The sequence below is a fragment of the Pocillopora damicornis genome, chromosome 10, assembly GCF_964200805.1.
Source record: "Pocillopora damicornis chromosome 10, jaPocDami1.2, whole genome shotgun sequence".
Lineage (NCBI taxonomy): Eukaryota > Metazoa > Cnidaria > Anthozoa > Scleractinia > Pocilloporidae > Pocillopora > Pocillopora damicornis.
The window spans coordinates 12997155-13022752 of NC_142679.1; the positions used below are offsets into that span (position 1 = coordinate 12997155).

Sequence of the window (25598 nt, forward strand, 5' to 3'; positions counted from 1 at the left end):
TACAAACGACTCATTCACGACATTAACATTACAAAGCCAAAAATTTTCCTTGTCGATTTAAGGAAGTTCGAGGTGCTAAATTTAGGCCTCACGGAAAGATACCCCACCCATGGAAACCGTAACCCCCTGAAATCTCAGACATGCGTAGATTACATTACTTTGTAACACTGCCTGATAAAAGGAACGCGGGCTCATGCCGAGGGTTGTTTACATCAAAGTTGCAGATTTGTGTTAATTAATTGCCGGCCGACTCGCTGACGAGAACTCCTAATGGCTCGTAAAAGACCTCACGGCAGCCAGTTTTCTAGTAAAAATCAGCCACCAGCCAAAAAGAAGCAGAGAAAACATGAAGATTATTTTGAAAAAGTTGAAAAAAAAGCGTTGCGGTGCAAGTTTGCAACTTTTTAAGTGAAGAAAAAATCGATCGACCCAAGAGAGAGTGCAAGAGTTTGAGGTCTGAAAACGCCAATCTAAAAGGATCAGTCAAAACCTTACGACGCAGTATAGGTAAGTGATATTATTTCAGGAGGGAATGGAAATGCAAGGACTTGCAAATGTCTAAGAATAATACTGCAGATTGCCTGAGCCACGAACTACGGTGAATGAACGGTGAATTTTCATTCCTATTCTGAATTTTCGGCGGTTGCAACTTACGCGATCGCTAATAACACTACTTTAAGAGGATTTTAATCATAAACCGATAATACTCCCACCGAACAGAAGCCCAAAAAAAAAAAACTTCTCCTTGTTGAGACATTGGACACAACCAAAGGACCTTTATGTTTATGGCTTGTGTCAGATACATGCAACATGCATCTTTGTTATCATATCAAAAGACACCTGTAGCATTACATCTGATTTTCAATATTTTGTTCAATTGTAGCCCCCCAACAAACTTCATTGTCTCCCCAACTACACTTTCTGACTGGAATGTTCTCTTAGGTGAAGCTGACAAACTAATTTTACGCAAGCGCTTTTCAAATTCCAAGTATGATTTTCATCTCTAGAGTGATGACTCCCACAAAGGAGGAGAGGAGAGGCACATAGTGGGTGTTCACACCTGGTCCCTAGAGAGCAAGCCACGAGCTTATGTCCTTGCAAACAGCCTAACAACAAGTGGGTCTGGAAAACACCAGTCTGATGTAGATTACCACGTTGTAAAAAATGAATATGATATTACCAATGTTTCAGGGTTGGTTGGGAACAATGCCTCTACCCAAAAGGGAAAAGTAAATGGTCTTTTAGCTAACAATGCCAGAATTTTTGGAAAAGAGATGTTTTTTGTAGGATGCTACCCACATGCACTAAACATTATGCTGAGAAGAATGTGCCAGGCTGGGTTTGGGGCCAAGGGTGACATGAGCAACCCCCATGTTTTACAATTACTCTATAAAATATCTTGGCTCCATCATGAGCGTCCAAGCCAAAGTTATGTATGTTTCTCTTGGTATTCTAAGTAAAGAGCCACCCCTTACCCAGACATTCATAGACACATGGTGGACATATTATCATGAAACTCTCCAGTGGTATCTTAAGTATGGAAAAGCTTGTTTACAGCTCGCTGAGTGTCTCCTTAAAAGATTGCCAAAATCAGATAGCCGCCAGATTATTTGGCAAGATGTCATTAAGCTAAGCTCCAGTCCTATGATTCAAGTTGAAATCAAGTTTTTGTTTGAATTCCTCGATAAGTTTATCATCCCATCTCTGAATTCATCCCAAGCTAGTGATGCAGAACTTGGATTCTCCAGTGGTTACCTAGCAAGGTTATGGCCAGCAACTGTTCTGAAGCACCATGAAACTTTAAGTAAAATGTTGATGTCTCCTGCAGAATATTTTCCTTTAACATCACAACAGGTGAAGATGTCATTGAAGGACCCAGCGGCTATCAACCATTTTCACAAACAAGTGCAGAGGCCAATGTTACAAGAAGCAATTAAAGTAATCAAAGATCATGGAGCAGAGTGGTTAACTTTTCCCAAGTTGTTTGGAATGGGAGCTGATCAGAGATACCAAAGTTCTTCTGGCATTCAGTTTTAAAGCTTCTTGAAATTCCAGTCAGATCTGAGAATCAACAAGAAAAGTCAGTGAACTATCTCTTTCATGCACATGGACAGAACATTCTAACATTGGTGTCTAAGGATAGAGTTGGATTGATTAAATGGGCCACTCTTTGAAAATTGATGGAACCACAATTGCTCAGTGAGATCAAAGAAATTGCTTCATCACCACACAGCTCACTCATAAGTAAAGAAGCCACTCCAAACCTGTTTGAGTTCTATGCCAAACACATTTTCAGTCTTTCACTTAACAATGTTCTTGCTGAAAGACAGTTCAATCTTTCACAACTGTATCTTAATGATAACATGTCAGAGTTATCAAAACAGGCCTCAATCACATTTGTTGAAAATATTCTGCATAGTGGAAAAACCAACACCAGGACCACAGAAGCAGCATGTGAAGTTCACGAAGAAAGAATGAAAGATTATACCCAAATGCTCACCAGACGTTTTGCAAGAGGCAAGAAAGAACTTAAACAAGATTAGAGAAAACTGCACACATGGGCCACTTACTGCAAAGGATGTTTACCCTAGAGCTTGGGTAGAGAAGAAAGTAAACAATAACTTACCAGAAACAATTCAGTCACTAAAAGCAGATGGTCGCAAACTTAAACTTCAATGGAAGGCTTCTGCCAAGGGAACATCTGCACTGGAGGGACAGAGGTCATTCAACCCAACAGTAATTGAGGGAGTTACCTTTACACCTGATGGACAAGTTCCAAGACTCATGCAGCTAGTAGCACTAAAGGTGTGGAACTATGGGGAGGAGCTACCAATATATGATCTACCAAGAGAATGCCAGTTGTGTCTACAAAATCTTCCAAATGTCTTCCAGCCTCCAACTACTCATCTTTCCACATCCCACATGTCTGAACATGTTACGCCGTTGCCTGCACATGGAGAATAGAGTAGTCATGAGGGGTGGCTCAGTAATTTTTATAGATTTCATAAAGCATAGTAATTTTTTATTTGACTGTTACATATTTTAAATCAGCGCTTGATTAAGCGCAATTTTTAATTAAAAAACGGCGATTTTTTAAAGGTTTGAGTAAAGACTTAAAAAAAAAAATTCAACTTCTTGGAAACAAAGCGAATAGTCCCAAAGGTAATCTATTGTTTGCGGTATTGTTTTCTTCTAACAAAGGACTGTATGCATAATAAAGTATGGGGCTGTGCGGAAACTTTGCCGATTGTCAAATTAATGCTCATTTCTTTTGGGCACTTTGAATGCAGAGGATTGACCAATACAATGATTCTTTTTCGACCACATTAGTATAGGTCCAGGTAAAGTTTAGTTGTTGAACTGGTCATTACAAGTTGCCTGACGGGCAACTTGTAATGACCAGTTCAGGTACATGTGAGAAAAATTCCACCGATGTAGATATATTTAATAGTAGAAGAAAAATGTTTAAAGGGGAGAGAGGATTTAATAGCCTCAAAATTGTTGTTTTTGAAAGCAAACATTCGTAAAACGATGAAAATAAAATCGATGCTCACCTTTAAAGTTGTTCATTGTCGTTGTCGTTTTTCCTTTTCTCTTTAACAGTAGGTAATAAGGTATTAAGGTATTAAGGTATTAGAAATATAATTTTGAAAGTTACCCTTTATCGGCAAGAAGCAGATGTAGAACAATGGTATAGAGGGCAGACTGCTAGTCTGACGAAGACGATAGAGAATTGAGAGTTCGAACCTTGCAGGTAACGTAAAAAAAAAAAGAAAAAATAGACTGAGAGGGGCCTTGAAGGAAGGATGCCTGCCAAAGAAATGGGAAAGAGAAAGAGGTGAAAATGGAGAGAGAGAGAGAGAGAGAGAGAGAGAGAGAGAGAGAGAGAGAGGGAAAAACAGCGCAGAAAGAAACGCTGTGAAAAAAATCCTCTTTTATTAGTGCGGTAAGTAATAATTAGGGATTTATATATTCAATTACCAAGGGAATTGTCTATTGTATTCAAAGACAAAGGGTAGAATGCATAATTAATGAGATGTGCATGCATAATGAAGTATGGGACTGTGCGGAAATTTTTCCCAACGATGGACTCCAAAACTCAGTTTGCCTTGAAAACACGATGCCCACTCCTAAACTTGTCCGTTTTGAAATTCCAAATAATAAACACCACGCGCAATGAACGACGAAACAGTACGAAAAATTAGAACTTCTACCACTTAGTCGATCAAAAGGAAAAAAATAAAACGGTAGAATCTTCAACTTCGTCGCAGTCTTCCCGGTTTATGTGTTAAACTACCAGAGACTTCGTGTTTTGACAACATATTCAACGGTAAAGTTTTAAGAGCGTTTAGGAGACAAGTAAACACAGGAGAGGGCCTATTCTGCACATGTCTGAAATTTTCCTTAACTCACGTGCATACACTGTTCCGTGAGGCCTAAAATTAACTTGTGAGGACAGATGGTCGAGGGTGACATACTCGATTCTATTGGTAAATATGACACTAACTAAACTACATCAGTAGTAAAAATTTGGCTTGTAAATTCAAGTAATTTTGTGCCTCGCTGAAATATTCTCTCTATTCAAATTAATCGTTACTTCCTTTTCAAGTCAGTCGATTTGCTTTTTTTTCTGTTTCTAAACTTAGTGGAAGCCATGATGCGTTAGTTCCCGCATTTGTGAGTAATTTGCACGCTTAAACGATCCTATTTAAAATGTCATGAAAGATGGTAAGCCTCGTTTTTTTGAAGCAATTGTTTTCAATGAGGTAAAAAGTGCTAGTCTCTTGCCGTGCACATCCAAGAGGTTTCCATATTTATTCTAAATGTAACTTTGGCAGTTTCTGTGTGTGTAACTCATATTCAATCTAAACAGTGTCGGTGGAAAGTATTTAGCGCTATTGTAATTTGCATTCGTGTCACATGAAATCAGCCAATCAGACGCGCGTAATTTTATCAAGTATATTATTAAGGGTTTTAATAAAAAATTAAGACAAAGAAAACAGGAAGAAATTTAGATCTAAATTTAATTGAGTGAAATTTTTTCGTTTAATAGTCGTGACTTTTACATTTTAGCTAGACATTTGGCGAACAGTGGTAATAAGTAACAGCGCCTGTCGATTCTAAGAACAACCCCCTAATAACTTAAAAGTTATTCTTTAGGTAAGGAAGTTGAGGTACGTTGAGGTAAGGTAAAATTATTTTTTTCATTTTTAAGATCGTCTGAAAAGTTCCCTGTTTTATTTCTTTAAGTAAGCTTTTCCATGACAGCCGATAAAGCTACATACTTCGTTATCTGATGATTCAAGATGCCGTAAGAAATTTTCAAAATAATCATAGAAGTGGATTTGAGCAAGCTAAAAGTCCCCTGTCTCTGAACGCGATTTTCATTACAGAAAGCTTTTAATGAGGTGATGACTCTTACGGCTAACGGTTAAATTTCTGGCTAATTTACGGTAACGTTTCATTTTTCTCCGTTATGATTGAATGAAAAAATCTTACAGTTACCTTTTTCACGACCAACGGTTTTAATTTGTCAGTTTTACGTCTAAAGACCAAATTTTCTTCGCCGTTTTAAAGCTAACGGTCTCTCCCACTGAGACTCTCTTGCAGGATTCTAAAAATTGATATTCCGGTTTAGTACGTGCAGTTCGTATGTAAGAATTGTTGGAGAAAATAACTACTGGCTGTTGAAAAAAGGGAAACCGTCATTGGACCTAACGAAAAGAAGATAAATTAGCCGTATAAAGTTTGTCCATGATTAGGTGTCTCAAAATTACGAGCCAGGATAGTTTTATAAGTTATACATTTTGTTAGGACTGGTAGTTAATCTTTAAAAGACTCTTTTCATCTCTCCGACCGAGCTAAACGACCCCCAAGGCAGTTTATGTTTTCTTGTGGTGAACAGGAGAAGCAGGTGATGGTATCATAATAGAGGGATGATCTTCACTCAGAAAGCTTAAGGGCGAAGATAGTCTCTTCGCTGTTCCATCTGCGAGAACTGAGGCAAATATTTTGCAAAAAAAAGTGGGTACAAAAATATTTCTCGCTTTTAAGATGAAAAGAAAAAAAACTGTTTTTGGATGCCATTAAATGTTCGCTGCGTTTTGACAAGTTCCTGTCCCTATTTATGTTAATTGAAAATCGCCGCCAGCTGTGTGCATTGTAATATAGTATTTCATTAGAATGACGGAAACTAACTTCTCTAGAACTTTTCTATCAGGAATTAGCGTTCGTTCTTAACTATGTCAAATTTAATAATTTTAAACCAAAAAAAATGCTTATAGGGAATCAATTAAAGGCACCCTTAAACGGAAAAAATTGAAAAAGGGAGGGGGATTCCAAAACCTAACCACTAAAAGAAAATATTTTCGTCTCTTTCTCCTTAAGAAAATAAATTTCATGAAAGGGTGACCTACTTAACGTAACTTCGCTGGAATTGGCTGGAAAGCGGCCGATACCTGCGAAAACATATTTTAAGCCCCTGTTTCATTTTGCTTTGGTTGTAAAGTTAAGGCCTCTTTTGTAGAAGGAAATATTACAACTGAAATACCAAACCTTACGAGGATGTAGGAAAAAGAAATAAAAAGGTACGCCCTCTCCAGAAAATCAGCGACACCTTTCTGAGGGTTATAGTCGGAAAATATCTCCAAAATTAATTTCATCAGTATTTGAAATGCGCAAACAAACCAGTTTTAAGCGAATAAATGATTCTGGCTTTTTCTTAACATATCACCTCATAAGCTGTTTAGGAAATTGCAAAGGTAATGTCTATGACTATAAAACTTTAACAAATACGATGGGTCAGGCGCGCACATGTGAGTGCGTTTTCTAAATGGCTATTGCTCCATCCAACCACTCCTTTACTTTGTGTGTTCAAGAGGTTTTCAATTTAAAAAAAGATTCTCTTCTCGTAACCGGTCGTAATCTCAAACAAAGTGATAGCTTGCCTTTGTCATTTTAAGGGTAGCGAGTGGAACCTCACAATGACTCCAAAGTTGTCGCTGATAATCATGTTTCTGATGTCCCGGATTGGTATCCTCAACGCCAGTAGCCAATGTCATACAGGGGAACACTCTATTGGTGGGATGTTCCTCAGAGGTCATACATTTAAGACGTATCGGGTTGGTTTGCCTGAAATGTGTTATTTACGGTGTGAGGAAGAAGTCACGTGTCAGAGCTACAATTTCGTGATTGCTCAAAAGATCTGTGAACTGAACAATCGTACAAAGGAAGCAACACCGGAAGATTTTATGCCAGATCAGAGGAGATTTTATATGAAACGCTCCCAAAATAGAGGTACCCCCTTTACTGTTCTGCAGTGGTTTTAGCCTACCCTCTTCTCAGTATGGAAGGATTTTAATCTGTCATATTTCAATCACAATTGCAGAAAACTCAGATTTCAGGCATATACAGAATTTAAGATACATATTTCTATGACTGGCCTTTGGAAGGTGTTAATTCATTGATTGCTTCATCGTTAGAAAAGGTTTTTGCATAACCAACTCCAAGCCATTGTCAAGTTAAGTTGTGAAAAGTATGTAAACTCAGGAACGAAGTCAAAAAACATTTCCCTTAGTAACCTTGACAATGGTGTCGTAATGAAATTGAAAAGGTGGTTAGTTTCTCTCTTTCATTGTTGTTTCCTTTCATCTTATTTCTACTTCATAATCAAATAGAATTACTGAAGCACAGTTTTCATTTCTTCCTGCTTTTACATGGTCAGGAAAGGGGGGAAGCTTTCTTCTTTACCTTGTTATTTCCATGCCTAAAAAAATCAGATGCCCAAGTCATATCAGGAGGTATCGAATTGCATGATGGTGTAAACTACCTATTTGTAATTCGTTTTTACTGACGCAGTTCCCCTCGGATCCATCAAAGAACTTCCAGCGGATACCTGCGGTGAGATCAAAGCGAGTGAAGGCGACGAGATGGTCGACGGGATGTACTGGATTTACTCTGAAGAGAATGGCGAGGTCATCAAGGCTTATTGTAAAGGTAAATTGTTTTACTACATTGGTGGACTCAATCATCCTTCCACTGCCTCCTTAAATTCACCTTTTGGGCTTTATATTTCGCGTGTAGTATCACGTGACTTTTGATGTCAACAAACCCCGAAAGTTCAGACATTGAGTCGAGCTTGCAGCACATGTGTCCAAACTTCGGCTTTGGAAATTTTTCTTGAGGTATCGTGAATCGTTTTTCAGGTGCCATAAGCTCATCTCTTTGTCGTAACCATTATGTTTAGGTATACATTTACTAAACAACTGCAATCGTACACGTTCATAGAGTTGAAATCGGTTTTATTTTTGGGAATGAAGGCTTCCTCACGTCCTACAGCGATTCGTGGGCACTAATTTCCTGTCGGACGGGGATTTATCTGACAATCTACGCACTAAACACCCTGAAAATACCTGATCAGATACATCACTGTACGCAGAACTAGTTCGATTATTCCATGCCGCAACGCTTCCTGTAACATTCTTCGCATCTGCTTCAACGGCAGCGAAATGACAACTTGCTTAATAAACGATCAAATAAATGCCAAAAGAAAGATGTCAATTTTGAGCGAAGAGACGCTTCTTGAAAGTGGGAAGTTATTTAAGAAAAATTTCCAAGGCCGAAGTTTGCACACAGGTGCTGCGAGCTCGACTCAATGTCCGAACTTTCGGGGTTTGTTTACTAATCTAAAGCCCAAAAGGTGAATTGATGTGTTGTTACATTCCGACATAGGTATTTTTTAAAATATTAATCTCGCCGCGGTGTTCTGCAAAAAGAGTTAGGAACAATGATAATAGCTTTGTTTTGGTGATAACGCTGAAAGATAAACAAACCCGGAGAAGGATGAATGAATTAGACATGAATTATTCTCTCCCTCACACGAAATTGTTTTGATCGTTCAATGAGTTGGACAATCACTGAATTAATTATTCAGTTACCCCTTTTATCACTGCAACATATCTTGCAAATGACTTTTAGTTACCATTAACAACATAATAAAACTATCAAGATTCACTAAAAAATTATTAGTGTATTACATTATTTCAGAGGGCTGGCAAAAAATAAATGGTGAAGTGCCTGTCTGCTTTGGAGCCAAAGATAACGAGTATGGCGCCTTCAACATGACAAAAAGTGGACGAGTGAAGACAATGAAGCTTGTTCACAGGTCAGGATCGGTGCACTGCAACCCTACGACTGGTGCATCCTACTGGGGTTGCACTCGTTCACGATACCAAGGAGACTTGATGACAATCATCACGGATGCCGATAAGAAACCTGTCTTGCCGCCTGCTTACGACCTGAAGGATTTCGGAGGACAAGATGAAAAACCCCACTTTTACAGTCTTCCTGGATATCATCATAATTCAACTGAGCTCGTTTTTCGTACCCTCTTCAATCCACTGTCTGTTTCGAACAATCAAGAGATGCAGATTTGGTACGGACCGGATATGGTGGATCGTTACGAAGGGGACAACAGTGGGAAAACTTGTGTTGATGTATATGCATTTTATGTGTGAGTTTGCCCATTGAAGACCTTGCCTTCGTTGATTTCAAAACTGACTTAAAAAGAGAAATTAGATTATGAACCAACGCTTGTCATGTATACTAACACAGTAAACAGTTACATTTTAAGAAAGAAAACTTACGATTTAAACAAGACGGAGAGAAAATCAAGAAATTAGTTTTAAGACCTTTTCATCTTTTGTTTCAATATTTGAGGACTGCTATATCTTTGTTCTAGACCCGACAAAATTAATTCAAATAAGTGCTTATTTATCGTGGGTTTTTGAACTGAACCTCGATTAAAAAATAAAAGAAAAAGAAGAAGAAAGCGAAACAAAACAGGGAAGTCATGAACAATTAAGAGAAAACAAAGAACAAGACAAACAGCCTCCAAAAAACATTCTTCTCACTCCCATGAACCAATAAAACCTCAAAACCCATTGATCAACAACTTCCTAAAAACTGTCCTATCGGTGCTCGAGTTGGACTTTTGAGGAATTCCTCAAATTTGTTACAGTTTTGATTACAGACAGAACGATACAACAAAGAACGGGATGACACAGAACGGTACAACAAAGAACGGGATGACACAGAACGATACAACAAAGAACGGGATGACACAGAACGGTACAACAAAGAACCGGATGACACAGAACGGTACAACAAAGAACGGGATGACACAGAACGGTACAACAAAGAACGGGATGACACAGAACGATACAACAAAGAACGGGATGACACAGAACGATACAACAAAGAACGGGATGACACAGAACGATACAAAAAAGAACGGGATGACACAGAACGGTACAACAAAGAACGGGATGACACAGAACGATACAACAAAGAACGGGATGACACAGAACGATACAACAAAGAACGGGATGACACAGAACGATACAAAAAAAAACGGGATGACACAGAACGGTACAACAAAGAACGGGATGACACAGAACGGGACAATTCCGTAACCTGTTACCGCCAACTCGGCTAAATATGAAACAAAGAATCAACGTCATGAAAAAATCAATGGATTCTAAAATTATTTTACCATTGGCTCGAACCCTAAGAATCTAAACCATTTTTGGACCAAATTGTAGCCGCTTGAAGTGTAACAACCACAGCTAAATAATATTATTTCGGCCTTTACAATACGCTGATTACCACGCGCTTGATGATTGGTCTTACTCCTGATCCATATGCAATTAAGGGCATAGAGTCAAATAAACAAGGTATTTCACGATGAATATTATCACCACTTAATGGCCTTTTAAGGCCACTTAATACTGTTATTCCGCATGGATATTCGTAACTAGGAATTCCTTTTGTTTTCTTTTGGGAAACTAAAATAAAAAAATAAACTACTAGTAAATTAATAAACCACTGAACTTAACCAATTATCTCCCTCGCAAACATCTAATAATAAAGAACTGAAGTCGCGTATTTTTTTTAGGGAGTTATTAGAACGAAAAAATTTTTTTTGAAGCTTTTGTTTTCTTTCCCTGCTCTTCACAAAACCCTAATTTGTGCCTCTCACTCTCAAAATTATTTTACGACTTTCCCCGTCAAGATACCACATGACATAGCCTGATGACGTTCGCTGTAAACAGAGCACCGAGATAAAATCTGATGACATGTCCACAAACCAGCGGTATTTTGCGATGGATTCGCACGCAGTCTCAGACCAGTTGTTTAACCATACTTAAGCCGTCTGAAGCGTCAAAATCATGGTTTAGTTCTATTTCTACTTGCTACCATACAATTAGCTGGATACCACGGAACTCTTTGTGGCTGGAAGTTGGGCAATAAATGTTGGAAAACTACAGACAATTTTCTCGTATTATATCTATGTAAATATTTTGAGTTTTAGTCAGTTTCTCATTAGCATTTTCACAATTGATTATGTAAGAGCATGAAAAAAATTTTATACTTCAACTTGAACATGTCGGTTGATAAGTCGAAACGTCGTTGCTTTTTAACGTTAATTTTTATGGTAAAATCCGTTTTTAAAAATTTGTTGGTATTCGAAAACTACAGAGGTTTTAGTAACTTAGCCCGATGGGATTAACTGAAATAAGGAATGTAGTCGTAACACATCCGTGAAACACAAACTGAATGTAAACGATAACAAACGTCATTTTGTAACAGCGTCAAGCGCTTTTTCCTTGTAGAAATCTGGAAAAAGAACTTCCTTTGTTTCCTTTAAAATCAAGTTCCTTTCTAAACTATCTTTTAAGAAATGAATAAAACCCAGTCTAGAAAACCTTATGATGAAATTACTGATGTTGCAAACTACGGGAATTTATTTCGTAGCCCGCTTGGTCTACTCCTCCTGGACTTCATCATACGTATATGATTTAAAAGCAAATTCAATGGCTGATGATGCCTATTATATTTATTGCTATTTTGCTGAAAGAGCACAAATTTCCGGTAGATAAAAGTCACGCAATGAAGAGAGCGTTGAGGTGTCTTATTTTGTTTTGCTGAAAGGCATAACTAGGATATAATTAAACTCATTGTTATTTGGGGTAAATGGAACATAAATTAGTGATCCCTGAACAAACAGAAGTTTGTCTTCCTCCCTCTAAGAAATTAGAGAGCCAGTTATATATTGCATCGGTGAAGTCCATTTGTTGTTATATAAAACTAACTGCTCATGTGCACAGTCTTGAACAAGAAGAGTGAAGAAGTTACTTCAAAATCTACACTCATATTTTTTCTTAAATTCAGCTTATGTCTACCTGCTCTTCTCCTTGTTATGATTTAAATGTCAGAACAGGGGTTTGCCTCAGTTATTTCAAAGAAAATGTTATAGATATTTAATCGTTTGTGTTGAATTTATGTTGCCTTACTTTCGAGAAACAGAAATTTATGTAAGAGTAATTCTAAAAACAGTTATCTTACTTGGAAGTCCGAGTTTTACGCTGATGAGCAAGTTTTAATGCAAAGGAACAGTGTTGAATTTCCTCTAATCGCTTAAAAAATAATCCTCGAAATTTGAGTCGAATAGATTTTGAAAATGAAACGTACATAAGGCGATCGAAGAGCTGAGAATCACAGTGAAAAATTCCGTCTCTAAAGCTTTTTTGGATCAAGGAGAGCTCTTGCAGACTCTTCTTTTGAATCGTGTTAAGGTAGGTAAATTTATTTTGGCATTTTCTTCCAGAAAAAGTCTTATGTTTCAATAACCGGTTGTAAAGTTTGAAAAATGTTGGAGCGTTAATACCTCCCAAGAAGTAGAAGATAGGATAGCCGTAGACACAGATAAATATAGTTAGAAAAAAAAACAACTTGTAAGTGGTCGAGATGTTTAATCTTTTTGGGTATGATCTCTTTTGCCTTGACATCGTTTTTGATATCATTAATGTTACTCGTGCCCATCGTTAAACGCGAGTCCTCTGGTGAACAAAATGATGTCTCACTGAAACAATCGAAAATCTCAGAGCAGACATCGGATACTCAGAGATATCTCGCTTCTGACTGATTAAGGACTAATGCATAAATGGGTCATAGAACAGGGGATTTCCGTATTATACTCTCTCAAAATTAGGTAACTTATAAAATATTTGAAAGATTTTTAATTTGTTATTTCTAGTCTGTTGCGGTTAATCAGTTGAATAACCAATTGAGAGAAAACACAATCATTTTTAAACTCGTTGGAAAAAAAAAACATCATTCCCGCCAATAAATCACTGGAAAGGAATTCGCGTTCATGAAATTGGCTATACAGCATGAAACTGGCTTCAAGTATAGCTTGCTCAATATGCAGCTTTTTTAAAAGTAATCGTGGGTAAACGCCAAGGAAGCGCAAGGAGCGAAAAACGTGCGAGAGAAGGAACGCGGGAAAAAAAATAAAGCACCGTAGTACGTGCTGTTCCGCATCCAAAAACGACCCCTTGTCTCAACACACCTATTACATCCAATCACAGTGTTTAACACTGTTTACGTTACTTCTGAGAGTATTCATCAAAGAACTGGTGTACCAAAATAGAATAACCTACGTGAGCAACCCAAAATTTTTGTTTTCTTTCGTTTAGATACCGACCACATTCGCCCTTTTCTTACTTTTCATCCAAACGGTAAGGATTACACCATTTCCGCCGTTTTGATGGCCCAGTTCAACAGAAAGAAGATTTCGTCTATCGTGACCGTGACCAGGTCGGTGGCGGCTTTGAAGAAAGTAAAGCGTTACTTCGTGACATCAGCCCAAACGATCATCGTGACGGAAGCGGGAAGAACAGCTTGAATCGATTCCACCACCGTGTCATTCGCGATACCCATTCGTGCGTACATGTTACGGGATGCAGATGTCAATAATGAAGGTTATCGGTGAGAGTTTTGAAAAATGATATTTGTTTACAAAAGAACTCACCCTCATCCTTTTAAACTTCATAAGTAATCAAAGTTGTGTGTATTTCTTAGCAGTGCCGTAAGACATGTAACATGATGATAAAAGCTGACTCACCGTAGTGATACGTTTTGTACAGAGATTCCAGATGAAAGCAGAAATGCTCTTTGGCTTGTACAGATTAACATCGATGTTGATTTTTAATCGTACACATATAAAAATGTTTTTCTTAGTTTGTTTAGTGACGAGATGATTATCATTCTTCTTGTAACTTTTATTCTAAAATCAGCCGTCTATTCTCCTCAATTACCCAAAGGAGAGAGATTGAAGCAAAGAATGAATTCAAACAATCTCTTACCCCATGCGGTGTACAACATTAGAAAACTTCTTCCATAGAATCTTATACACCCCAAAATATCTCCTGTTGGCTTCAAAGATCCCGAAAAAATATAACTCCCTTGTGGCTTGACTAAAGCTCTCTGCCAAAGCTAGCCTTTCCGCTTTAAATGACCCTCGTACGCTGTGAGGGCACTGAGTTCTGCGATGTCTTACTCCTGATAAACTGGATTTCCTTAGTCAAAGCCGGTTTGGAAAACAACGTCCATGGTGATCATGAAGTAATACAAATGTACTATATTCGCGGTTTTGCGGGAAACTCTAATGGTTTTCGGTGAAACGATTCAACAGGAAGTCTACCTACCTATTAAGCCGGATTTTAATCTTAAAGAGGGCAGATATGCTTAAAATTAGGCAACAATAAAGAATTTGCACTTTTGTTGACGTTACGGTTCTGATGACTAAAAATCAGCTGGCTTATCAACAAGGCCTAAGATGGCGATATGTTATCTGTATTCAGCTCATTCATCGATCTCTATTTAATTCGTGGAGGAATTTATTTTTCGAGTTTACATGGTCTCATATGAACACTTGCGGAAAATCTGTGTACCTTTCAAGTTGTGATATGGAGAACATGAACAGTTGGTCTTCGCTATTTCTGACCTTGGCTTAAATTTTGGTCTTTACGCCTCCCTTAATACATTGCAGAGACCAAAAGCCGTTGAAAACCGGTTAATACATAAAAATGATGCACCAGTGCCAGAGGGAACCCAGAGGATAAAAAAGAGGAGTAAACAGAAAGTAAATTGCGAAATTAAAAATGAATCAATCACTGTTCTGATAATATTGAAAGATATCAGGCCATCAACTTAAACGCTCAAAGGATCCTCTTTAAATTTATGAAAACTTAAAATGAATGGTAGTATTTATTTGGGGTAACGTACAACTAACAACTCTAAATGAACTAGAGAGAAACAAAGATGATTAATTATGGCGAGGATCAGAATAGAATCAAAGAAATGTCGATTTTTCCAAGATGCAAAACCCGTAGCCGGTAGACCGGAAATTTCTGGCGGTCATCTCGTAAACAAATAACTGTAACTTAAACCATTGAAAGATAAACAATGGGTGACGTTACTATTCACCCCCATTACTATACCTAATGTTTTTAAGGTGCTAACTCTCCACGAATGCTGCACTTCGAAATAAGCTTGTTATCGTTCATTTGAAATCTCGACAAACTTGGAAGTACATCTGAAAAGATCAAGTTTATTGCGTAGTCTGATCATCAGGGCGAGGGTTGTCCTGGTAGATGGATTGCTGTAGGTGACAAAGTTAGACGTTTTTTAACATCCTTAGCGGAAGTTAGAAGTCATGACTCTGTTTATCACTTCCTCCCAAGTTTTCGAAACAGTCAGCATCACCATTCCTTTTCAGGAGCACACTATGCCGGTCGAGGCGATCACGATCTACAATGGCTGTTGTTTACGATTAAGATATAATTTATTTGATTCGTTCAAAAGGTAAATCAGCATAACTTATGTCTATAACGACTACATATATCACATACTCAATAGTAACGATGGGCGAGCTCAGAAACGGCCCTGTGCAATGGTTTCAAAAATTGCGTCACGCAGCACAAGTGCAATTCGAAGCCATTGTACAAGAACCACTTGCACCAAAAACGATTTTGAAATTTTTCTTGCATTTCGGTGGAATATTGCCTGGTGAGTAACAACTAACACTATGCTTCTTGCAATGAACCTCAATGATATATCTTTCAAGACAATGATTCCACTTTCGGACTCTCTTTTCCTCGCAGGGGTTCAGTGAGCGAGAAACTCGTGAGAGGAGAGGATGGTTTTCTGTACTGCTCCTTTGCCTATCTTCTTCGTGCAGTTCAAGTAAAGAAGACAGTTTATCGGACAGCGCACCTGTAGATTCACTGCCATTCTTTAGATCTGCTAAAGCCTGGTTTTCTGGAAACTCAGGGACTCTAACAGGACTTGAACATACTTTGTAGAGAAGGAAACTTTGTACCAATTGATAGGCTGCGATGGACTGAGGTAAAGAAGGAAAATTTTGATCTACAAGTATGAAAGCAATTTTATCAACATTCCTTTTCTGCAAAATTGTACCGAAAATGAAAAGCTTCATTTAAGTACTAATGTCAGTGCGTTCAGAAAACAAAGGACTCATTCCACAATTTATTCAGTGATTCAACGAAAATGGTCAGAACATACCTGGTTGGATCCACCGTTCAATTCTTAAGGACTCTTTTCGTTTGTCTATTTTCAAATTGCAAGAGATAAAAGAGTGGTACTACTCATAAGAAAAAAAACACTTGCTTGTATATGATGTTAAACATATGAATACCAGGAAAGGAAACATTTCAAGCCGAGAGCTTATCTCTTGTTCAAGCACACCGGCCAAAATCACTCGACCACGTTCCCTAAACAAAATTGTCTAGCTTCAAATGAGCCATAAACCGACATTTCTTGTAACTAAAATGAATTTAGCTATAAGTATAGTTTGAACAATTGGAAAACCCACCATAAAGATAGTTTTAAAATCCATTCTTCTCTCCTCTTCGTCGACGTGAAGGTGTTCTGTTCTTCTATTAGTCCTCTGAAACTTGCTAGTCTCCAGGCTTTTATACTTGGTGTAAATTGTCGGAACCTGTTTGGTTATTGAATTTTTCTCGCCTGCTCTGCCTTCGATGCCGGTTGGTATGGAGATCGTTAACAGTGATCGTAATGTGTTCGCACGAATTCGGTTGAATGATCCGATGGTAATTTCTGAGGTGGGAACTTGAAACTGAACCGTACCGTCGATGTGATTAGGCTGCACGCTCGTTTTGTTTAGCAGTGTTGGCTGCAAAAATACGGCTTATATAGATTCAGAACAGCACAGGAAGACTATTTTAGCAATCATGGAGATGTAAATGATAACTCAAAGAATCTCAGTTTACCATCGGCCTAACAGCCGTGCTAGCACTGGGCGAGGCGGAACCAGATCGGCTCACGCCTAGAGGAGCTTTTAAAAAGTGACCCACAGAAAGAGGGCCAAGAGGACCCGGTGCAATTTGTTTGCATCGCGTACGGGTTTTACATGGTGCATTCTCAGAGATAAATGTCAATAGATGCTGATATTGATGTACAGGCAGTGTTCCCCCACTTGACGTATTTTTCAACAAATGTGTGCAAGTTACTAATGTTTCTTTCAACATGATGTTCACCAACAAGTACAAATGTTACAGCAAAAAAAAATTGTACACACTTGGTTCAATTTCATTTAATTAAAAGAAGAAAGATCTCGAAATTCTCAGTTGGAAGCCACTGAGACAGAAACCTAAGTTTTTGCAGTACAAACAGTTTCCATTGATGGCCTCAAGCGTTAATGTTTCTGAAAATCTCTGTCTAATTCCCATGGACATGTGGTTTATGATCAGGTTTGACGTTTCCGTACGTCTTCTGCCCTCTATATTGCTGAGGCAATCCTAAGTGCACGTCTCCTTGCAAAGGACAACTGACGTGGTTCCGGTTGCTTTATTCAAACTCTCCCAAACTGCGGAAAACTAACTGTGGAAGAAAGCAATCTACTTCTTTCCTGGCTCGTGGCATAGTTTTTGTTAGCCACCTCTGCAACCGCAATTATCGAAAAAAACCAAGGAATATTTATCCCTAAAGCTTCCTCTGTGGCCACACAAGAGCAAATAAGACATTTCACTTTTCATGTTGTACTCGGGTGACTTTCGAATCAAAGACAAAACGACTCGATTCCACCAGAAAAAAATATTACCGAAATTAAAAACTTGAAGTTATAATATCTCACTCTCAATATTCTTTATTATCTTTTTCTGTCTGTAATGTAAAATTGTAGCTGTCTGTTAGCATGAAATGGAAGCGCCTCAAATAGCATCAATGGACCGTGGCTTATTTGTTAAATTTATGTCCCGTTTCTCATCAATCCGGACAACAGCTTTCATGATTCACTTGACCCGAAACCCGAAACCGTAGATATTTCTTCTTTCAGCTCTACTGACACACGAAAGAGTTCGCCGTGAAGGAGGCTCTTTTTTCGATCATTGTATTAATAATTAATACTTTTTGCTTGAAGCAGATCGTCTTTGTTTGACGCTATTTGTGATGCGCATGGGAATGTGTAGGAAAAATTCACCAGAGTTCCGTTTAGCTGTAGTGTTAGCCTATTCACATGATTCTTTGCATAACGGATAGTTTTAGTGAAGTGACTTTCTAGAGGAAACTTACTGACTTGGAAATTGAAAGGGTCATACGAAGTGAAATCCCATTTTTGTTGACATTAAGACTAACACTCAAAAATAATCAGCTGGTGGAAGTGTCCAGAAGATCGTTACAGCCTTCGTCTACGCTTACCAACCTTCAGGTTGGTCTAGGTAATCACTAAATTAATACATGATACTTGGACTTCTCCTGCAAAGTTTGGAAGACAACTCGTTGCCTTCAGCCTTCTAGCCAATGATTGTTGACCCAAGGAATGCAGCCATGTCGAAACTTTATCCTCCATTGACAAAACGACCCCCAAAGCGTGTTCTGATCTATTTAAACATACGACTTTGCGACAACGCTCATCCTAGCGGTATGCAGGAAGTTTGTTACTAAAGAGCCCTTAGGGTTGAAATCTTCGAGGGAGATTCTATTTTTATCTTAGTCTCGCATTAGTGTCAAATGAAAAGCATTTGTTATTCAGAACTACTTTGTTTATTTGTTTCTCTAGTTCTGTTACTGCTGAACAGTTGCACCTACGACACAGTTGTTGGTCCCTGCAGGTTAAATGACAACCTTTATTTCATTGCCTCGGTTCCCAAAAATCGACCACAAAATACTCTCGGCACGATCAAAAACGTGATAAATTTTCCAAGGTATGTCGAGATTCAAGTTGCTTTTGCTTTAAGTTAGGCAGTTGGAGTAACCCAGCCGTTAAAAGCCTCGCACATTGACCAGGTAAGTTCGTTTAATTTAGTTAAAAGTAAATATCGGTCTAAACAAGGTTCCGCCACAGTTCTAATTTGTAGCATCACTCTCAAGCGAGCAAAATAACGAGTAGTTTCTTTTCTCACTTCCACATATTGTTGCACCTCAACAAACACTTCCTTTGTGATACAACATAAGGCGTTAGTTTGTCATGATTATCCGTAGTTCCTTACATTGCGCCCACTCGACGTTTGCGTGTTTTGAACTTTGCGTGGGTGACACGGAACTGCGGGACGTGATATAAATTTGGCTTATGATCAGGCACCATAGCAACCAGATTGTAAACAAAGGGAAGAAGGGAAAGTTTACCACAAAAAGGGAAGTTTACCACGTAGTGGTAAACTTTTTTTTTCTGCTTGCTGCTTGTAGGAATTTTTCCTATGACCAATCATTTCTGCCATATAATGAAACTGGAAATGAAAAAGGCAGAACCCGAAATTGTGGTTATACGGCTTCAATGTGGCGTTGTCAAAACCTTACCGTATGAAGCTACGTTTGGAATTGTCCTGAGTTGACCTTCAATATTTTTGCTTCAGTATGTCAAAGATGATCGATTTTTTCTTTACAGGAAGACCATAAAGACTACTTAGTCAATTTGGAGGCCATACAAGTTGACAACATTCGAGGAAAACTGTACGCAGGCCATACATCCTTCTCAGAGGTGCGTAATCAAGCCTATATGCACAGCAGTAGGCAAGGAAAATGTTTACACTTTTGCCGACAATTGCCTTAATAGGATAAAACATAGATCACACAGTTGGACATGAAAGACATCAGCCAAAAACCTGAGTGGAACTGTTACATAATAGGAGCAAATATAAATCTGTTCATGCCAGTGTCACAATGTTGCTTCACAAGCTGAAATCGAGAGCTTGCATTCAAGTTTCTAAAAATATTGCAAGGATACTACCTACTACCGATTCAGTAATAATGATCACACAGCAAAACATTGTACCATAAAAGATTAATGTTGGGATATTTCTAAGCAGACGAAACATATTTCATCTTGGGTTACAATTTGGATTTTAAACCTAGAATTGACGTAAATGGAATTGCCAGATTGCATGTATATTTTGGCTAACTTAAAAATGGTTTTAATTTCAACGTGTGATTTTATTGTCAGTTTCGAGCCCTTTCCAATCTATTGGAATAGTGCAGTTTATCATGAATTGATAGAAAATGCTTGAAGTATTTAGAATTGTATAATCAACTAATGGGAACACAAGGACAGCATTGAATTGTTGCCTGATAGGAACAGTTTTTATAAAAACGCAATTGCTTTTTAGTTTTGCTTGGGATTTACCCTGATAAGTTTGGGTTCTCAAGCTCCCAATCAGTACAATGTAGATTTGAATACAAAAGTGCGGTTTTTTTCTCAGAGAAATCATGGCTAGAAATCGAGGTCAGTCAGCGGCTGATGTCGCGGACGCAACACGAGCTGCGTTTCACCTTACTGCGTCTGCGCATCCCAGTAAAATCAAACATCAAAAGATGTCGGAAATTACCTTTTACAAAGCGCTCGATAAGCTTAGCACAGCCGATTTTTTTTCCGAGATATTGCTTGGGAAGCTGTTAAAATCTTGTCCAAGTAAGAAGCTTACTATTTTGTTTTTCAAGTCAAATTATTTTCGCGCCAATGCTGCAATCTATGTCAATCTTTGAGCCTTCAGCAGCTGCCCTGTAGCGGTATTGTCCATAACAGGCTAGGTTACTATGTTTTTACAAAATGGCGATCGAAGAGTTCTTTGATATGTTTTCAGATCATATAATTTTAGTTTTTGAGTCAACGTCTCGACTGGGAACAAGACCCATAAGAAAAAAAAATTTTTTGGACTTTTGGAAGTCGTTTGGCAGCGTGGATTCACACTTTTATGACTTCAAATAGCCTTCAAGTAGAAGGTTGGCTTTCGAAGAGATCGAACAGACGTGGGCAATTGATAAAACAACCCTTGTTGTGGCTGCAGGAGAAGCTTTAGCTGACCAACATAAGCCATTTTAAGACACTTAGCGCACCAAAAAGGTTTAAAGTTTCCTCAACTGGGGCAGATCGTAGCGAAATCGTAAGAGTTTGAGAACGGAGGTGAGTGATCTGGACACTCTTCTAATACATTTCAGACGAGGGCATTTTTAGTACACGCTTCCAGAAAATTACTGTATCTGATTTTCAAAATTTTCCCACAGAAAGCCTTATGCAGCCGCCACATTTAAACTCCGTAATTTGTCTTTTCGATTTCTAGCCATGTCTATTCCAGAATTTTTCAATATTATGATGAGGACATCAAGATTAAGTTATCAAATTATTGATTTATTATGAGCTTCTTCTACAGGATATAAAAGCATAATTTCGAGTAGAGCCGGCGAAATCGGGTGGTAGTTCCATTATTAATAAAGACTTTTTAGAATAATATAACACCACTTTAGAACAGCGCTGCTGATCTGTAAGAAAGTTTTCGTTTTTATCATTGCAAAGGATCATGCATGATTTCAAACATTACCACATGTGTATTTTTAGCTCTTTCCAATCGTTGCAGATATAATTAAGATTTCATCTCTTTAGTTAAATACACATTTCGAGTGGTTGAGCACAAAATGAGAACATTAGAATAAAATGTAAATTTAATATCATGAGAAACATTGTCCATTCTTAGGAACAGAGCAAAGAATTTTCGACTTGTAGATTGGATAATTAATTTGTGGTGGTCTTCATCCAATCCATAATAAATAAAGATTTTGAACGTGAAACAGTGAAACAATGAAATTCAGTGCTAGCAAAAATGTTAGAAATATTCTGAATAAAAATTAGACGCCATGAATAATGATATCGTAGGGATGATTCCATTTAAAGATTTTGATTGTAAACCATTCGGTATATTTCTTTGATAAGCGCAACGTTACTACCTCGTTCAAGAGTGAAATTCAAACAAATATCCTGTGTAAGATTATTGTCCGTTGCCTTCCTTATGAATGAGGAATGGTTAAGTCGTTAAACAATATAAGTCCACCCTACACTTAGGATCTTTCGTGTCTTAAACAAGCCTCTAATTATGCTCTTCGCTTTTCAACACAATCTCTTCTGTTCGCTCCAACAGTCAACTGCTTTACGCTTGGAGATCGCGTCTTCGCACATGTTGCTCGTGTCCTATAGAACCCGTAGCAATTATCGATTAGACAACTTAAAACGTTTCTTTTTAAGAAAGCTTTGAGCTCAGAAATTTGAAGTAAAAAGCGCTTTTGAATGTGCACATAGTATAAGTGCTACACGTGCATCTTACGTATACCAATGTGAGTAAGGGATATTCAAACTTTGCGTGGTTGCTCCTGGTGGAAATATGCTGTTTAAGAACATATACGACATTTTTTAAAGACATGTTTCGACAGTTCTTCTGCCATCTTCAGTTCTGAATTATACAAAGCACAAAGTTGAGTTGAAAGTGTATAACCAAATGCTCATGGGACAAAACAGACAATAGAATTATGTTAGCTGTTTAAGGGAAGTTGTTGCAAGCATAACATTTAAACTGTTTTTAGTTCCTTCCTTTAGACCACTGGGCATGTTTTGAAAATGAGTGGACAATTTTTGCTAAACGAAAAAGGGAGTAAAATAATAATGCAACCGGAAACACAGTCGGGTACGGTGTTAAGGAGAAACGTCATGCTAGATAGATATTTTATCACTGCAAGGGAGAAAATTTCTTTTTTTATCTATGGTAAACAAATTAAAGGGAGCGACAAAGGCAAACATCTGGCAGGAAAGAATAAATGAGAAATGTAGTATAATAATAAAACTATCAAAGAACGTGACTAACAGAGTGAATCAACTGGCATTTAAATTATCCGACGGCAAGCTTGAAAGGTCCAGGCGAAATTTTTCTAAACTCTACAAACCGTGCAGCAGCAAGATAGCTCTTTCCTCGCAGTTTTTAAATCATCTACTGAGATGAGTTGGGGTTGCTTTTGTTGGGGAGTTAGTGCCAGTTTTTAAATAGCTGGACGACTCTTCTTATTTTGCCTCGATTAGCCAAAGTTTCATTAATCTCTGCGCGTGTTGACTGGAGCTATGAAGCAAATCGATTTATCTAGTAGCGTCAGCTAGGAAACCAATTCACACAAACCTGACGACTGCAAGTTGATAGATCGATTGCCACGTGAAAATATCTGAAAATAGTAACAGTATGTGTAGATGACGCGGGAATCGTCAAAACTTAAGAAGTATTTCGCGAAAAGGAAGGGCCACCAAAGTGATGGCAAAGATTTAGAGAACCTGGAAGTAGGGTTGATACTGTGTTAACATCTTCGTATATAAATTACATGCGCTCATTTTCGTAACGATTATAACATAAATAAAATGCGCGTAAATCTCAGTTATGCGAATTCGTCAAGTAATCCGAGTGTGCTCGAATCCGTTTAGAACTATCCTCGCGTCAGTGACTCACGATGATGAATGCACCGAAAATTGCACGAAGTTCCGTCGATTTACTTGGCCTAGTGTGATAGTCAGGACAAGCAGTTGTACTCGTCGGGGTTTAAACATGAAAATAACGCAATGGCAAATAACTTCGAAACCTCGTCATAGAACAAAATATTCCAATGCAAAAACGTTTTTAACTAAAAGTTATCTGAAGCAAGATCTTGCGCAAGCATTGAAACTAGAAAATATTCAGCATAAACAATGCATCTCAGAGTCTTAATGGTCTCACCTTGGAGTTTGGCAATTATTGCTATCAATGTAATTGGTAGAGTCAGGTGAATTAATTTATTTCAAAAGTTTTTTTTTCCCACATTTACAACCGACAGTGATTATCTCTCCACATTGTGTAGTCCTCATCTCTGGAACACAAAACCGGGCTTGATTTTCGTGACAAGCTGCCTGACCGGATGAGAAGCAATCGAATACAAGTTTTAACTCGTTGCATACAACCTTCTGTCGCATAGAGCTGACACAAGACCGACGTCTTTTAAACAACTCGCTAAGTTGAATATACTTTGAAATCTCTGGCTCTTTATTTCCCGTTCCCTCGCTGGGAAGATCCTTGTCCACTTGCTCGTCACCTAAGGCGTCAGCAGGCACACCGGTTAACAGTAACTCGTCGTTACTTATATCTCCCATTGCCATGGTAACTTGAAGAACAAAGGAAATCAGAACCACCTGTCGTTGGTGAAGGTAAGTGTGCTTTAGTGAGCATGCGCTTATAAGAATTCAAAATTGTGAAGGAAAATTTATTGCATAAGTTTGATTGTTGTTGTAATTTGTTTTCAACCGAAAATATGTACAGAAGTCAACAATAGTTTCAGGACATTTATGATTAGGCTTTTTGGCAACGTGTAAAACGAATTTCGTCCATAGATTTAGCCTAGCATTTTTAGTGCCTAACAATCTAAAAATTGGCATTAATTAACATAAAATATGTGTAGCGAAAAGACTGGTCCATCTTTATCTTTAAACGTTGTCAGTTTGACTACCTTCAGAAAGCTTAAAAAAAATTTCTTGAATTCATCCAAATTAACAAAGCCATAGAATTTGGCGGTCTACCTCGTAACTAAGGAAATTACTGTAATAAAATCTAAACTTACAACAAGAATAAGAGGGATTCGTTTTTTGTTCACTGAAATTGTTGCGAAGCCCCAAAAAACTGTGTAACGAAAAAGTTTCTTTTTTTTCGCCTTCGTATAAGTGCCCCTGACATTGAACGATTTCCCTATAAAATGACGACCGAAAAACCAACCGAAAGTAAAATTAACAAGTAGAGGGCAAATCGCTGATACTTACGTGAGCTAAGAAGCGAAGCATTTCGATATTACGTTTCCTCACAGTTGTCTTTTCCGTCGGCCGAAAGACACTGGCGTTCAGTTGCGTTCAGCTCCTTTTAATATTTGTTTGGAGTAAAACCAGGTGGTTCTTAAGAGCTTTTGTTCTCACTTTCTGGAGAAGTTTTTCAGAGAGCAACTCTTCAGGGTTACTTAGGATTGCGAAAGCGTGATCTACATATCACAGATGATGATATCTTGGCCTTTCATAGCTTAAATTTAGCTTTTTTAAAAGCTGAAAGTTTTCCTTGTCGATTTAAGGAAGTTAAGGAAGTGCTAAATTAACTAGTGAGGACAGATGGTTAAGGGTGACATACTTGATTCAACTATTGGTAAATATGACAATAACTAAACTATATCAGTAGTAAAAATTTGCCATGTAATTCTAGTAATTTTGTGCCTTACTAAAACATTTTCTCGATTCCAATTCATCGCTACTTCCTTTCCAGGTCGGTCGATTTGCTTTTTTTTCTGTTTCTAAACTTAGTGGAAGCCATAATGCATTAGTTCCCACATTTGTGGGTAATTTACACGCTTAAAGGATCCTATTTAAAATGTCATGGTAGCCACGTCAGCCGCACGAAAGATGTTAA

At 38.0% G+C, this 25598-nt stretch overlaps 2 protein-coding genes, 1 long non-coding RNA gene and 1 pseudogene across 4 annotated transcripts; 3 read left to right on the top strand and 1 right to left on the bottom strand.

Annotated features, from left to right (window-relative positions):
• The first annotated feature begins 374 nt into the window (after positions 1-374).
• LOC149038999 (uncharacterized) lies at positions 375-2543 on the top strand (annotated as a pseudogene).
• Positions 2544-6288: 3745 nt separating this feature from the next.
• Positions 6289-9829, top strand: LOC149039000 (uncharacterized). Of its 2 annotated transcripts, XM_089184175.1 has the most exons (3): positions 6294-7296; positions 7858-7995; positions 9046-9829. In XM_089184175.1, the coding sequence occupies exons 1-3, from the start codon at positions 6984-6986 to the stop codon at positions 9513-9515; spliced, it is 921 nt and encodes a 306-aa protein (XP_089040301.1). In that variant the 5' UTR covers positions 6294-6983; the 3' UTR covers positions 9516-9829. The 2 variants fall into 2 exon arrangements, with proteins under 2 accessions (XP_089040302.1, XP_089040301.1); XM_089184176.1 differs by lacking the exon at positions 7858-7995 and having other exon boundaries at positions 6289-7296.
• A 5544-nt stretch (positions 9830-15373) lies between these two features.
• On the top strand, positions 15374-16580 carry LOC149039001 (uncharacterized). Its single transcript, XR_016180119.1, has 2 exons — positions 15374-15708; positions 16008-16580. It is a non-coding gene; the product is annotated as an uncharacterized LOC149039001 (long non-coding RNA).
• A 7350-nt stretch (positions 16581-23930) lies between these two features.
• On the bottom strand, positions 23931-25235 carry LOC149039002 (uncharacterized). The gene is made up of 2 exons (XM_089183776.1): positions 24968-25235; positions 23931-24346 (listed from the first exon to the last, which is right to left on the bottom strand). The coding sequence occupies exons 1-2, from the start codon at positions 24986-24988 to the stop codon at positions 23954-23956; spliced, it is 414 nt and encodes a 137-aa protein (XP_089039902.1). The 5' UTR covers positions 24989-25235; the 3' UTR covers positions 23931-23953.
• Between the last annotated feature and the right edge of the window lie 363 nt (positions 25236-25598).